This window comes from Ursus americanus, chromosome 6 (genome assembly GCF_024610735.1).
Source record: "Ursus americanus isolate L20-20 chromosome 6, mUrsAme1.1.p, whole genome shotgun sequence".
NCBI classification, from domain to species: Eukaryota; Metazoa; Chordata; class Mammalia; order Carnivora; family Ursidae; genus Ursus; species Ursus americanus.
The window spans coordinates 9,044,744-9,060,047 of record NC_142132.1 but is presented as its reverse complement, the minus strand read 5'-3'; the positions used below and the strand labels follow the sequence as shown (position 1 = coordinate 9,060,047).

Here is a 15,304-nt window from a genome sequence, read left to right as displayed (position 1 = left end):
TTCTTCTTTTCACCTAATGTTTACTGAGAATGTTTCATGCTTGTGAAAAAGGACGTTTCTAATTCACTTAATATTTTGGTGTCTTTAGTTCCTTAGCATGGACATAGGCTGGTTCGTTTCAATCACCCCTGCAAGGCGGCCTGCTCCGACCGACCGGTGACAGCAGGACCTGGGTGTCGCTGTTGTGAGGCTCTTCCTAATTTATTCACAATGTGTAGCCCTGTCGCAGCATTTCCTTTGGCATTCAGGAGAAATGTGTCTCATTGAAGGCTGAACCGCTTAGTTGATATTCTGAAGCTTCTGGTATTTGTAGTCTGCTCTCTGATTCACGAAACGCCTTGCTATGAGCGCGGCCACAATCACAACATTCAGAGCAAGCGCCATGAATGAGAACAGGTGCAGGCTGTCGAAAGGTTGATTCTGAGTTTCTTCTCTGTGTATTTGATCCTGAAATCCTGTAATTGGAAACCAGATAAAAATCATTTAAAGAAAAGTATTACTTGGCCTTACAAAATTTTCATGAATGTGTATCTCTCCACAGCCTATGAATATTTCGCATCAATGAACGTATGATAAATAATGCCAAAGCAACGTATAGGAACACAGGAGCTTCTAGCAAATATTTCAATTAGTTTATGTTTTTGTGTAATTTAAAAGACAAGATGTCCTTATATTTGTTTGTTTAAGTAGTTAATTTGTTTTCCTGGCATAAGGTGAGAAACTTGTGGAATTCAAGCATCAAAGTTGAATTTATTGATTTATTGATGGTCACTATCTCCCATAGTCACCAAAATATATTTGATCAATGGAGAAACAACTAGTTTCTTCTCTTCAAACAGGAAAAGGGTACTTTTCTAATGTACATGATATTTCTATAACTTCACTCACAAATTTTCAACTAATTTAGACTAATATCCATAGATGTATCATCTTTTTAGTGACTGTTTATAAAATTACTGGATTTAATTTTTGTTGGTGTTCTTTCGTTTTTGTCATAGAAATATTTTGCCATGGGGCACCTGGGTGGCACAGCGGTTAGGCGTCTGCCTTCGGCTCAGGGCGTGATCCCGGCGATCTGGGATCGAGCCCCACATCAGGCTCTTCTGCTATGAGCCTGCTTCTTCCTCTCCCACTCCCCCTGCTTGTGTTCCCTCTCTCGCTGGCTGTCTCTATCTCTGTCAAATAAATTTAAAAAATCTTAAAAAAAAAAAAAAAGAAATATTTTGCCACAAACTAGAATTCTACTCCTTCCCAACCCATTCAAATAATAATAAAGACAGAAGTCATGAGATTCTTTTATGCCAGGATCATTTTCATATGAGATAAATTCTTATAAACAGTTTTCATGTAATGATGGTCTATCAAAGCCATTCAGCCATGCCTTGTCCTTGGGCATTCGCCATCACCCTGTTATGTGACCTGGCAGGGCTCATGTTTCCATCCCTCAAAAAGAAGCAGGGCTGTGTTGAAAATACAGTATTTTCTCTGTTTTAGAAAAAAAAATGCTTTTTTTTGCCCAAAAAAGTGATTTGTACGGGATGCTGTTTCATCTGATTTTACTCATTTAGGAGTTAAAATACATTGCTTTTGATTCTGTTATCTGCCATGGTGTCTATAATAAGAAGTCAGGAATCTAAGAGAAACTGTCGTTTTTAGAAGGAGGGACATTACATTTACCCCCAAAAGCCATGTGAATAATGGTGAATTATCAGTGCATCATATACTTAAAATGTACATGGTTTTCATTTTATCAACTAATAGAAAAATTAAGCTTGTGTGCTTACCTTATTTAGGGCTTTGTGACAAATATCATAAATCTCTAAACTGTACATGCTTAAGAAGGAATACATTTGAGCAGAATTTCATGAACCATGAGGTGTTCTTAGATCATGAAACAGCTTTTTCCTTACCTGGATTTCCACTAGCACTTCGATCCTTTTTCAGACGAATAGGTCCTATGACAGAATCAGTCTTCCATTTGTATGAAGAAATGTCTCGTTTCCTCCGAGAGACACAGCCTTGGTTGCAACGAGACTGTTGGTCACTGCTATCACATATCAAAATCTTACACTGTAGATATACGGAGCCCAGACTTCTCAAGAATTTAAAGGCATCAAATTGGAATCTTCCATAGTGTCCAGATAAGGGATACACCTTACAAGTCTCATCTTGATTACATCTGGAACAGAATTTACGGCACATTTAGAAAATTTACAGTTCAGTCTCTTCAATGTTGATAAGACAGGATACACAGTTCTTTGAACGGTCTGATTCATGGGTCAAAAATTTCTCTAGAAAGACAATGTCTTCCATCTAAGTATTAACCAGGCCTGACCCTGCTTAGCTTCCGAGATCAGATGAGTTCAGGTGTGTGGTATGTACGAGATCACTAAATTCTACTCCTGAAACCAATATTACCCTCTATGGTAACTAGAATTTAAATAAAAATTGGGAGAGAAAAAAAATTAAAAAAAAAAAGAAAGACAATGTCTTTAGCTCAGACTATAGTATGCTGAGGTTAACAGATCAGATTCCTGGGTAGAATAAAGCTCTCTCCAGCAATAAAATTTCTAGTCCACGTGAATTAATTAGCAAATCAATTCGGATACAGTAGAGCTCAAACACCTTACTTTATACACCTGCTATGAATGTGCCCATATGGTTGATGCAGTTAAAGTCCATCAGCTTATAGAAAAAAAAGGAAAACTTTCCTTTCAAAAAAATTACTTTAAAAAAAAATTTTTTTTAGTAAGTAGGCTGCAAACCCAATGTGAGGCTTGAACTCACGACCCTGAGATTAAGAGTCATATGCTCTACCGACTAAGCCAGGCAAGCACCCCATCACTTTTTTTTTTTTTTTGAAAAATGCCGCAGAAATTTACAAATTTGCATTACGTTTGTGTTCTACAGCTGGAACAAGTGAAATAATCTTTGGGGATTTTGTTGAAAATAACCAAAATGTGGAGGAAAAAAGCAAAAATGAAAACATAAAGCCTTCTTGACAAAAAATAAATTTGTTTCTGCCAACAAATATTTTGGAAATAGACTTAAAATCTAGTGGATATGGGTTGTGGCTGTAGAAATGCTTTCATTTAAATTATTTGTAATTAGTACACAGTCACTGTATTTCGTAAAATGATTACATTTACTAAATTCCATGGTAGCAGTACTAGAAAAAAATTATACAGTATGCATACATGAATCCTGTATCCATGCACAAAATATCTTACCTCGTTCAGGTCACTATTAATCCTCAGAAAAGCATGTCCCCCGGCAGTACGTACCCACTCTTGATTAGGTCATAGGTTGGAGATGCAAAGTCAGGTGTGGGAGAGGCGATGCAGGTATCCAGAAACACCACCAAATTTGGATCTGAGGTGCGCAGACTGACTTGAACGAAAAGAGTTTGGTTCAAATCCACATAATATGGTGACTCCAGTATAGGCTTTTCAAATGAATTGGATTCAAAGAGAGCCATGCTGGTGTTATATTTGCCCACTCCGCTTTGATTTTGTATTACGTCATCCTCTGTTATGTACATCATCTCCACGGTAGAATTAGATTCCATTTCACACTTCAGAATAATCTGGAGATGTTTCTGACGGGTGATCACTTCAGACGTGGGGGACGGAATAAGAATGATTATATTGGTGTAAGTCACTGAATAATCTTCTACCTGCAGAATGAGATGGAATTCAAACGTTGTATGTTAGGTCCAGTAATAGTTTGGAGCACAGACATGAATCACATCTGCAAGTTTCTTAAATCACAAGACAGCAGCTTTCATGCCAGGATACTATAAGGCTCCAATATGCTTTATTTAAGACACATTCTGGGTAGATGAGAGATAGAGCTTGGCTTAGAAAGACTTGAAGACAGAATTAGACAGAACTTTTTTCAATTACGTTAAAAAAACAATTCTGAATGCAAACTTCCAGCCCTAGAGAGACTTGAGACCCTGTAACGTAAGGCCTTTTTCCGTAAGTAGCTTTGAGTTAGTGTGGCTCATGGGGCGGTTTCCCCAGTGTCTGCAGACAGAAGTCTTGCAATAGGTTCTCCCCAGGCTACCTTCCCTAGGAACGCACAGATAATAGCCCAGGTGTTCATCTGGAGCAGAAAATAATGATTTACTTCTATCCTTATCGATTCTCTGGAGTAGCTGCCATTCTTCTCAACGAGGCTGTGGTTTAAGGACATGAGTGGAACGTTTAGGGTATACACCCTAAAGGGACCTACAGGGTGCAAATGTTCGAGATCTTGAAGTTCTAGAAAATGGAAAACAAATCAGCAACTTATGTCCTTCACGTTTAAAACAAGGATCATGTTTTTACCTTCTCCCTTTACAGGGGAAAGAAGAAGATCCTAACGATACAGCTAGGTTCTTGCTAACGTGAGATCTAAGCATTTTCTATACAATATTACTGGGAGGACCCGACCCCTGCCCCACCTAGTCTAGTTTGAACATTCTTCAGTGAGTTTCCAGAGTTCTTCACCTTTTGGGAACGATAACCCCCTCCAGATACCCTGAAAATAAATGTGGTAATTTGGCATTTGTGTTTAAATGAGTGAGTGCACGCGTATGTTCACACAGCCTTACCATGCGTTAAGACATAAGAATTCGGGAGTCGGTCGTGAAAACCACCAGCCAGTACTGCACTGCTAGCATTACCCAACACTCCGTTGGCGTGCGACAAAACCCAGCTCGGTGTCTCACCTTACCTTTTTGATTGTACCACATCCATCAAGAGGGATGGAAAACTCCACCACATTTGATATCTTTGGTCTGCAAGTTGGGTCATTCAGTTGTAAGTTATTCTCATTGTATTTAAACGAAGCCAGGTAGGATTTACTTATGATAGCTCTCATCCTGTCAGAGGAGCAAATTAAAGATGCTGTTCAGAAAAAAAAAACAAAAAACAAACAAGGAGGATTATGTTTATGTCAGCTAGGAACTGTGGATCTTGAAAAGCTATGTGTACAGAAGACTACATAAAAACTCAAAACCCTTTTTGCCTTAAACCGTAATCCGAAGCCGGAGACAGCAGAGCAGTTGACCCAACTTCCACAATGGTCACTGTGATCTTGTCCGCAACTTGAATCTCTAAATGTACTATTTTTAATTGTGCCTTTAGAGAAGGCATTACAGGAAACAGTCCATATTTTCTACAGAAATCTTTTTCCAGTTAATAAAAGCAGTAATTTCCTCTCGTACTAAGCAATGCACAAAACTGATTCTCAAGCTTCAGATTGTGAATATTGATTCCAAAGTATGTATGACAGGCTTGCAAATAGGGATGGCGTAGGTAGGCTAAGAATTAAGGAGCAGTTTCTATGGACACACTCTTCAGCGAGCTCAAAATAGCTAAGGAACATGACTTACTAGTGTTGATATTTTCTGCATAAATGGAAGTGTAGGAAGCAGAAAAGCCCCGGTAGGAGTTGGCGTAATCTGTCGACAGCACCACGGTCAAGGAGTCGGACGAGGACTCGAAGGTGGGCTTCGCATAGCCACACACTTGTCCAATCAGGCCAGAGGTGGTGGAAGAGCCGTCATAGACAGCAATGAAATCAAATCTGCAGTGTTCATCCGTTTCTAAGCTAGAAAAGTAGGGCCTCTGGTGAAAAAGCTTTCCAAACCAATTCAATTCTCAGCAATTCCAGTCTTAAGTGATTAAAGATTTTTCCTCACGATGGTATCTCAGGTATAGGACAAACCCGGCCCTTTGCCAGTCCCTGATGTGACCTCAGAATCTTCAGAAAAATAGATGACTTAGTTCAATGCAATAGTATTGGTGTTTTCTCTATACACCAGTTCTGCGAAAAGGGCCCAACTATGAGGGGGGTTCAGGTCATTTCTCTTCCCCAGGTTCCCCCCCGTCAGGCAGGCTCCCCACATTTCTCCCAACAGCAGAAATGGACCACAGTACTTACAAAATGTCTTTGAAGTTTAATTTTATCTTGTAACCTTTCTCCACTTGTATGTGCCACACGCAGTAAGCCAGCTCAGGATGTGGGTTTGGGTAATTGGGGCTGGTAAAAGATCCTTCCAAGGAGTCCAAGTAACCACCACAGTCTGGAATTGCTGAAAGGGATGCGAGGGTGACCAAGAATGTAAATCAAGAGAGAGACATCATTTAGTTTCTGTGCTGTGCACGGAGCTTAATAAGCAATCCCCCACCCCGCCCAAATTTTGTTCCATTGCCCTCTTTCGAATTGGTAGCACACTGAGATTCTCATCCTTCGTTATCACTGGATTTTCTGATCGCTGGTGCAGATCACTGTAAGATCTGTCCCAGCTTTAGAGACCCTCCATCACCTGGACTAAGCCACAAAAAAATGGCTTCACACTCTCAGGACTGTCATTGGAGGCTCTCCCTCACTTGGCCCCAGCCCAGCTTTCCAGCCTCATTAGCCGCCTCCATGTGACCTGCTCTTCCAGCCTGTCCTTTCTTCCCACAGCTCATCAGACCGATGGTTCCAGCAGACAGGAGTCCTCTTCCTGTGGTTCTCCCCTCTCCCTGCCCTACACTGTCCTTCCAAGTCAGCTCAGATGCAGCTGACAGGAAGCTGCCCTTGGTCCCTCCCTCCCCGTCGGGAAGCAAGCAGCTGGACCAGAGAAACACAGACAGGCAACACTGAAGGCTCTCTTTCGGGGGATGTAGAGCAGCTGAGGTCGGCTAAACCATAGGATACCTGTCAGGTAGTGGCCAGAGGTAAGGCCTGAAAAGGTGGCCTGGGTCTGGCTTTGGAGAACCTGGACTGTGCCACTCTGGAGATTTGTGTGGTTTAAGAGGAGAGTGACGTGATCAGCTCTGGGCCTCAGAAAGCAAACCAGAGTGGAGCTTTGCTCAGGAATCCACTTGCAGAATTTCTTGGCATTCTGCTTTGCGTTGCAGTGGAACCTGGGTGCTGGGAATGCGGAAGCAGGGGCACATCGGATTGCCTGACAGGTTAGGTCAGCGAGTCTCATCATCTGCTCTCCAATCTTTGTCAGAGTCACTTGGGGAACTTGTCAAACGGGAAGGTTTCTCGAGCCCTAACGCAGATCTTCTGAATCAGACCTGAGGGAGGAGTGGTTCCTGAGTGGGCATTTCAAAGGATCTCAGGGTTATTCCACAACAGGCCGCACCTGGAGGGTCTGCTTTGGTCTGTAACACAGTGCACCCCAGCATGCAGCCATCTGATCAGCCCCTTCCATCTGCCTCACCTGGGAGCTGGTTAGAAAGGCAAAGTCATGGGCTCCATCCCAGAACCAGGGAAGCAGAGTCTCCGTGGGGCGGCCCAGGAATCGGATTTCACAAGCTCTCCAGGTGATTCTCAGGCACACAAGTTAGAGAACCTCTGTTCTCATCAACCGAGAACTCAGACTCGAGGTTATAAAAGCCCAAGCAAGACAGTATGTAACCTTCTATGCTCATAGGCGGCACGTGTGTGGTATGTATAAGTGAGAACTCACAGGTGCCAGGAGAGAAGAAGTAGTAGAAGATGAAGACAGTTCTTTGAATTCTCACAGAGTCGGTGACGATTTGAATCGTTAATGTATTGGAAGATGATTGAAAAACAGGAATGTAGTCATGTTTACTGCAGAATTTCCCTAGCAGAGACCCCTTGGTAGAGTTTCCTTCAAAAACTTGAATGTGTTCACTTTCACACCCTCCATCAGGATCAAGCCTGTGAACAGAACACACCGGGGTTAGAGACGAGCCACCAGGCAAGGGGGGTTCAGAGCGGAGTCCAGTTGTTCACATTGGCATCCCATTTTCCAACGCCATGGCATAGCTATTTTCATTTCAACCTCTCCAAGACCAACCACCCCCCACCTCCCTGCACATCAGACCACACACACCAATCTATAAATGCTTCAGGAAGCAGAACTGTGTTGCCAACAATTCTATAAAGTTGGGGCTGGGGGGGGAGGTGGGCCTGGAATCCAAGACCCCTGTCCTTCCACTTCCCTCTCTTCCATTCCTCATGCCCATGTGGAAATCGTGGGGTGGGATCTTCTTATATAGAATTCATTCCCCTCGAGGTTTGAAATCCAAGGCTGTTGAAAGGGGAAGCAACTCCTCTTCCCTGGCCCCCTCTCTCAAGTTAAGCAAATTTAGTATCTTCCCAGATGCCCCTTCCTTCCCTCACATCCTACATCCTCATTCATAAGGACGGTCCCAGGCCCTGCGTTGGGCAGGGCAGCCCAGGATGACTGTTTTCTGCCCATTCTGACAGCGTCTCTCCAAATGCCCTCAGAATCCCGACAGAGCGCCAAGATGCCCTAGAGGGAGGACACAAGGGTGAACACACCCCAATTCCCCCTCCGCCTCAGTCCCTCACCTGCTGTGTAACTTTGGATGAGTGGTTTACTATTTCCTTTCCTCACTCTCTCTTCCGTAAATGGGATGTCACAGCCTTCGTCTGGTGTGGGGCTTATAATATTCTGAACAGGAAGCCCCCAGCACAGGCCTGGCACAAGGGAAGCGTCTAAGAAATGTGATATGTTCATCTCCCCTCCCTCACTCTTGCCATGCCGCCGTTCTCTCTTTCTCTACAAACCAAGAATAATGTATAGGATTCTTAGTAGCCCTAGAAGTCCAGGAAATATGGAAGTCCCCCTTCTCCTTTGTTTCCTTGAGGGCCAAAGAGAAGTCCGTTCCACCTTCTGGGGCCTAGGGCCACGCGTCTCCCAGTGTCTCGCCGTGATCAGCAGGGGGCAGCAGGAACCGCTCCTGGGGATTGTTACCTCTGCACACATGTTCTCAGGCCCAGCTGCCCGCATCTGGATCGGAATCTGGGCCCAGGGTCTAGCAATTATGCTTTCGCAAAACCCTCCATCCAGGTGCTCTGAGACTCCCCAGCTTTAGAACCACTGGGATTGGGTAAGACTTTGGGCCCTGGAGCTGGGTGGCTTGGATTCCAGTCCTCTCCCACCTGTATTAGTCTGTGACTTTGGACACATTAAATGACTTCTCTGGGATTTCTTACCCACCGAGTGGGATTAGATTGCATAACCCCAGAGGGCTGTTGAGAGGTTTAATGGAGGAAGCTCTCCTGGAGCCCTGAGGCAGGCTCCTGGTGCAGGGCCCTGTGCTCGGCTTGGCCTCACCTGCCATGACCTGGGCACTTAGAGAAAACAGCTGTGAGTCTATATTGATTTCAAAATGAAAAGTTAAAGAAAAAACCCCCGATGGCCTAGTTCCCACCCCCAGGGATTCTGATCTAATTCTATGGTATTCAGCCTGGGAATCTAGGTTTTGGGAAGCGCCCCTGCTGATTAGAATGCATAGCAAAGTCTGGGACTCCAAGTTTAGTGTTTTAGGGCCTGGAATCTGGAACTAGACTAGCTGGGTACTGATGCTGGTCATTCTACTTACTATGTAACCTGAGACAAGTTCTCCACCTCCCTGTGCCTGTGATAACCATACCAACCCCACAGGACCTCTGTGACCAGAGCCAGGGGCCCAGTCACCAGTCAGTGACTATCAGCCATTATCATCATCATCATCGTTGTGGTCATGGGAGTTACCATTACCTTAGGACCCGCTAATTTTTTCCGACACAGACTCCCTGGTGTGGCCAGAGTTCAACCACCCTCATTAGAAAGTTAAGCCTCTACTTACTGGAAATGGGAAAAGATGAGTCTGATGCTTTTGTTTTCTGGTCTTTCTAGTGTCCAGGTACAGTCCTCGTTGGGATTGAGTTGCAGGATTAGGGCCCTGTGGGCATCAGATTGGCTGGAGCCTCCCACGCTGGCCTGGCAGCTTGATTTGCCTGGGAGAGACCACAGTTGACATTGACGAAAGTCAGTTGCCCCTGGCCTTCTCCTCCAGGGATTAGGAATCTACCCCCACATGTAATATCCATACAAGCGTGGATGTAATTGTGATGTATTTAGCTCATTTCAAAGTAAGCTGTCAGTCATTGATTTGCTCCTCTTAGAGCCCTTGGGGAGAAGATATTTATGATTTTTCTATATATGGTTCATAAAAAATAAAGACTATAGGGGCACCTAGATGGCTCACTTGGTTAAACACCTGCCTTCAACTCAGGTCAGGATCCCAGGGTCCTAGGATCTAGCCCTCCTCAGTGGGGAGCCTGCTTCTCCTTCTCCCTCTGCCTGCCACTCCCCCTACGTGTGCTCTTTCTCTCTCTCTTACTCTGTGTCAAATGAATAAACAGAATCTTTTTTAAAAAATTAAATAAGTAAAGACTATATTAGGGCTTAAAGAAAGATGGTTTTAAAAAGCTTTATATCTACAATATATAAAGTACTCATAACTCAACAATTAAAAGACAATCCAATAAAAAATAAACAACAAAAATAGATGTTTCTCCAAAGAACACATAAAGGCCAATAAACACATGAAGAGCTACTCAACATCATTAGTCATCGGGGAAATAAAATTCAAAACCACAGTGAGATACGACTTTACACTGTTTAGGATATGAAACAAAACTAGAGTCTAAAACAGAAAATAAATGAGTGTTGACAAGGATGTGGAGAAATAGGAACCCTCCCGCAAAGCTCATGGAACGTAAAACGGGACCGCTGCTAGGAAAATCGTCTGACAATTCCTCAAAAGATTAAACAGGGAGTTACCATAACCCAGCAGCTCCACTTCTAGGCATATTTCCAAAAGGAATGAAAACATCTGTTCACACGAAGTTACACTAATGTGTATTTGCAGCAGCACCAGCCAAATAACAAACAAGCGGAAACAACCCAAATGGGCATCAACTGATGAATAAATAAAATGGGGTCTATTCAATGCAGGATGATTCAGTAATGAAAAGGAATGAAGTCCCGATGTATGGTACAGCGTGGATGAACCTTGTAGATACTACGCTGAGTGAAAGACCACAGATTAGAGGATTTCATTCGTAGGAAATGTGCAGATTGGGGAAATCTATAGAGACAGAAAGTAGATTAATGGTTGCCTTCGGCTGAGAACATTGGGGAAAACGGGGAAAAAAGCATTAGTAAATGCTAATGGGTATGGAGCTTGTTTTTGGGGGGTGATGAAAATGTTCTCAAATTACATAAAGGTGATTTTTGCACAATTCTGTGTGTATACTAAAAATCAGTAAATTTTACATTTTAGAAGAATGGATTTTATAGCATGTGAATTATATCCTAATAAAGCCGTTACTAAAGAAAAGGAGGAGGAGGAAGAGGGGGAGGGGCAGCAGCAGCTATAATGGAATGTGAACAAGAAAATCAAATACTTCATAATGGAACCCAGCGAATGGTTAAAAACTCCACTTAGAAACAAAAAGGTTTCATTTTCCTTTTTTTCTGTGAGTGATGAGTCATGTCCTCATAACCCTAGTCTCTTATTTATTTTCCCCTAACGATAACTACTATTATGTTTATTAGCAAAAAAATCAGAAAACAAAGAAAAAAGTATAAGCCCACCCATCCAGAAAAAAATCACCATTAAAAATTTCTTGTAAAAACTTCCAGACCTTTCCTTTCCTCATCTACTTCCAGATTTTTAAAGATGTTCCAATGTATGTATTTTAAACAAAAACACAATCATATTGTACAAATTTCAGGTAAACTTTTCTCTTAAAGTAGATCCTGGGCACCTTTCTCAGGATTTGTAAGAAATCGCCGAAGTATATACTTTTGTATGCCTTTAAAACTTACAGAAAAAATGAGGGAAATTTACATTGCTTTTTACAATTATGTAAATGCACAGTGTGTTTGTGTGCATTTTTATAATTATTTCCTAAATATTTAATGCTCAGTAGTAAAATTACCAGATAGAATTCTTTACCCTTTTACATTTTTATGTATATTGTCCTATAGGCCTGAAGAAACCTTAGTGCTAATTCAAGATCACATCAACAGCATACAAATGAACGTTCCCTGTATTTAAGGCCATTGGCAGATATTAAAGCTTCAAAAACTTTCGGCGGAGGCCCTTGAAAGGAGGTCTCCCTATTTTGATAGGAAACCACGGGTTCAATTTTCTTACCTTCAGACTTGGTTGAATTCAACTCTGCCAAACACGGCACAATCAAAAGGGCCAAGAGGACGAGTCTTCTCACAGCCCCCATCCTTGTCAGGGGAAGAACAGCCTGAAGGGTGAGCAGGCTTTTATACCTCCCAGGGCTCCATATCTGGTTCCAGAGCTTTCTGGAGACCTTCAGGGAATGCGTCCGTTTGACCATGCGAGGGCCAGATTTACGTGGGAACGGGGCAGCTGTGTGCCCGACTTATTATCAGCAACCCCTAACAGCGAGTGTTCGCTCCCCCAACTCATTCCTGGAACGTTGCAGAAAGTTCCCACGTGAAGCTCTTCGTAGGGGATCTCCAACCCGCGGCACAGTAAGCACCGAACAATTCTTCCTGGCGCTGACTTGGCGTCGAGCCTTGTCCCTCCTGTTTCTGCAGATCGTGAAGCGGGTAGCACTACTGGTATCTTAAGCCTTCACTGCTCTTCTCTAAAAATTGAAGACTTTGGATTCTAAAGGCAGATGGTATGGCACCTGGGCAAACTCTGGGTCCAGCAGGGTTGCTCAGATCCCCTGTCAGGGTGCTGACATTGAGGAGGGGGTGGCCCAGGATGGGGGGAAAAAGAAAGTGCGGGTCCAGACTCGGTTGCCAGGAATTTCACACCGTTATGCCCAGAGAGCCTGGAGCAGGGGAATTAAAGTCCCCGAGGCACTGTGTTTTACAGATGACAGAAAGGAATCCTGGTGTCCGAGGTGAGACCAGTGCTATAGTGGCAAGGCCAGCACCCGTGACATCAGGGAGTCATGCTCACAAGAAGCTTGTACATGGGACTGTCCTCTTTTCACTCATTCATTTTTTCAAAAATATTTGTTAGTTACTGTTCTACAGTCTGGAGATTTGGAATTGAACATGAGAAACACAGTCCCTGTCCCCATGGAACTTACTCTCTAAGTGGAGGAGACAAGACAACAAACTAAAATAAATTACAAGTAATGAGAGGTACTATGAATATAAGGAAACAGGGTGATGGGATAGATTGCAGGGGGGATGCAATATTGGGGTGAAATTGAGAAAGATAAAATTTGAGCAAACAGAGAGAGGCATTCATTTGTGATCTGGGCTTAGGGGATGCATTTTAGGCAAAAGAACAGGCAAGTGCAAAGGCCCTGAGGCAGGAATCAGTTGGGCATGTCTACAAAGTGAGGAAAGGTAGGCCAGTGTGGTGGATGTGAGTTAAGGAGAGGGAAGTGGGATGTAAGGTGAGAAGAGGGAGGTAATGGCCCAATTGTGAAGTACTTATAGGTCAGATGCGGCATTTGGATTTTATTCTAAGTTCAGATGGAACTTTTTAAGCAGGAAAATGATGGCCAATATTTAAGGAAACTTCCCAGCAGCTCTGTGGAGGTAATAATGGTGGCCATAGACTGAACTTCTATCTTAAAACCCTTCCTGGGTACCCTCAACTTTCCTTGTCATTCTGACTGTCCTGCAGCCCAGAACCTTTACTTGGCTCTAGGACACTTGGGTTCCTGGGCAGGGCTGTGACCCAGGAGGATTGTTCCCAGTTAGGCCCCTGGATAAGGCATTTGGCCTCATACCAGTGCCACAGTGGCAAGGCCAGCACCTGCGACATTGGGAAGTTGTGCTCACAAGGAGCTTGGACACTCACCAAGGTACCTGGCACAGCTCCACTCGGTTCCTGTCGGCTCAGAGACTTCTGGGAATACCCACGTGGCAGGTGGGGACTGGGTGTCCTGGTGTGAGAGTGAGCAGGGGGCAGGACTCTAGGGTAGGGACCCTTCTGATTACTAAGGGCCGCTCACCCTCAGCTGTGTCCACAGACCCCTACTCCTACCCCTACCTTCTTCCTAAAGCCCTCTCCCTGTCTCCTATGGATGTGATCTCCTCGCTCCCTGAACCACCACCATTGGAGTGAGAGCTCTGTGGTCACTGTCCTGGGAGGGGGACAGGGACTGGCAGAGGGCAAAGAACCCTGGGTTAGCAATCAGGAGACAGGCAGTTCGGGCCAGGGGCAATTTACCATGAGATCACAGGACCCCAGGGCCTGTGGAGTTGGCATGCCTTATCTTGCTTAATCCTCACCATCACCTATGCAAGCCCCCAATTTACATCAAGAAAAATGAGGCTCAGAGAGGTTAAGAAAATCCCCCAATGGCACATAGCTAATGAAAAGCAGAGCTGGATTTGAACCAAGTGTATCTGGCTCTGAAAGTCACGTTACTCACTGTCCCTACTGCCTACAAGAAGGGTGTCTCTAAGAACCCTTGCCCCCATCCTGCCTCCTCCATGCATCCTGGGATGCCCGAACTTCAGGCGTATTCCCCATGGAATTCCTGTATAGAACGTGCTTGTGCTGGGCCTCCAGGGTCTTGGGCTCTGTGCTGTCCACTGGGTGAGGTTCAGAGGGAAATGGGAGCTCACTGGCAAGGAGAAAATTGAAGCACACATGAACACCAAAGACAAGGCCAGAGCAGCAGATGGCAGAGAGGCAGAGAAAATGCTTCAGGAACTCAAGAGGGACAGGTCACTTCCAGATGGAAGGTCTCCGGGCAGGATCCAGGAAAGATGCAGCCTTGAATTTGCCTCCAGAAACTCACACTGGGGCTGGAGGACACTCAGCCACCATGGATTTTCTTGGCCATTTCAAGGGCTGCTCTGTGACAGCAGATCCCATACTCCTTCTGGCAAATTTCTCCACCACTCACGTGCTGAAACGCCCTCATCAGCCAAGCCTTCTGCTGAGAGAACTGAAACTGCTTATCGCTCTTCCCTCTGTCAGCCTAGAGGTCAAAGCTGTTTCCTTCCTTCATTCCTGTCGTCCCTTTTCTCCCCTTAGTAGCTAACCACCTGTTACTAGTTAGCCCTTTATATTAAGAACAACACGTGATGCTCACAAAGCAAGGGTTTTGTTAAGAAGAGAAGGGACAAATTGTGGTTATGGATGGGGAGCCTGTGAATGAATTAAAAGGGGTCCAGAAGGCTCAGCAGAAAGAGCAGGAACAGAAGGGGGCTGATGAGCACAAGTGGAGAGGAGTACATCCTTCTGCCTACTGCTCAGATCAAGAGAATCCTGGGCTTTGGCATTCAGCTGGAGACTCCTGCTAGCACTTAAAGACACTGGCAGCAGTCAGCAAAATCTGTGTTACGGTGACCTGAAGAGGAGGAAACCTGCTTCCGGAGACTTGGAGAATGGCAGAAGGAAAAATCTCAGGTTTTTTGAAATGTCTTTTAGACACCGTCGGGCTCAACCCCATCATATAAGGTCACCCTAAACCCAGAGATGTCCCATTTGTCTGTTCTCGCTCTACGATGACAGTCGTTCTCCTTCAG

The 15,304-nt window shown here is 44.3% G+C and overlaps 1 protein-coding gene across 1 annotated transcript; it reads right to left on the bottom strand.

The window, feature by feature from the left end:
• On the bottom strand, positions 1-12,080 carry CUZD1 (CUB and zona pellucida like domains 1). The gene is made up of 9 exons (XM_087862607.1): positions 11,973-12,080; positions 9,612-9,762; positions 7,457-7,671; positions 5,932-6,082; positions 5,381-5,598; positions 4,720-4,892; positions 3,285-3,676; positions 1,911-2,179; positions 1-455 (listed from the first exon to the last, which is right to left on the bottom strand). Exons 1-9 carry the CDS (start codon positions 12,052-12,054, stop codon positions 280-282), a joined length of 1,827 nt encoding a protein of 608 aa, XP_087718733.1. The 5' UTR covers positions 12,055-12,080; the 3' UTR covers positions 1-279.
• Between the last annotated feature and the right edge of the window lie 3,224 nt (positions 12,081-15,304).

Bases quoted from the DNA above. Each gene is read 5' to 3' on its own strand.
- CUZD1 (XM_087862607.1), bottom strand. From the start codon at position 12,054: ATGGGGGCTGTGAGAAGACTCGTCCTCTTGGCCCTTTTGATTGTGCCG. The intron at 9,763-11,972 runs GTAAGAAAATTG...GGTCTCTCCCAG, and splicing joins GAATTCAACCAAGTCTGAAG to GCAAATCAAGCTGCCAGGCC. The intron at 5,599-5,931 runs GTAAGTACTGTG...CTACTTTTCTAG, and splicing joins TTAAACTTCAAAGACATTTT to CTTAGAAACGGATGAACACT.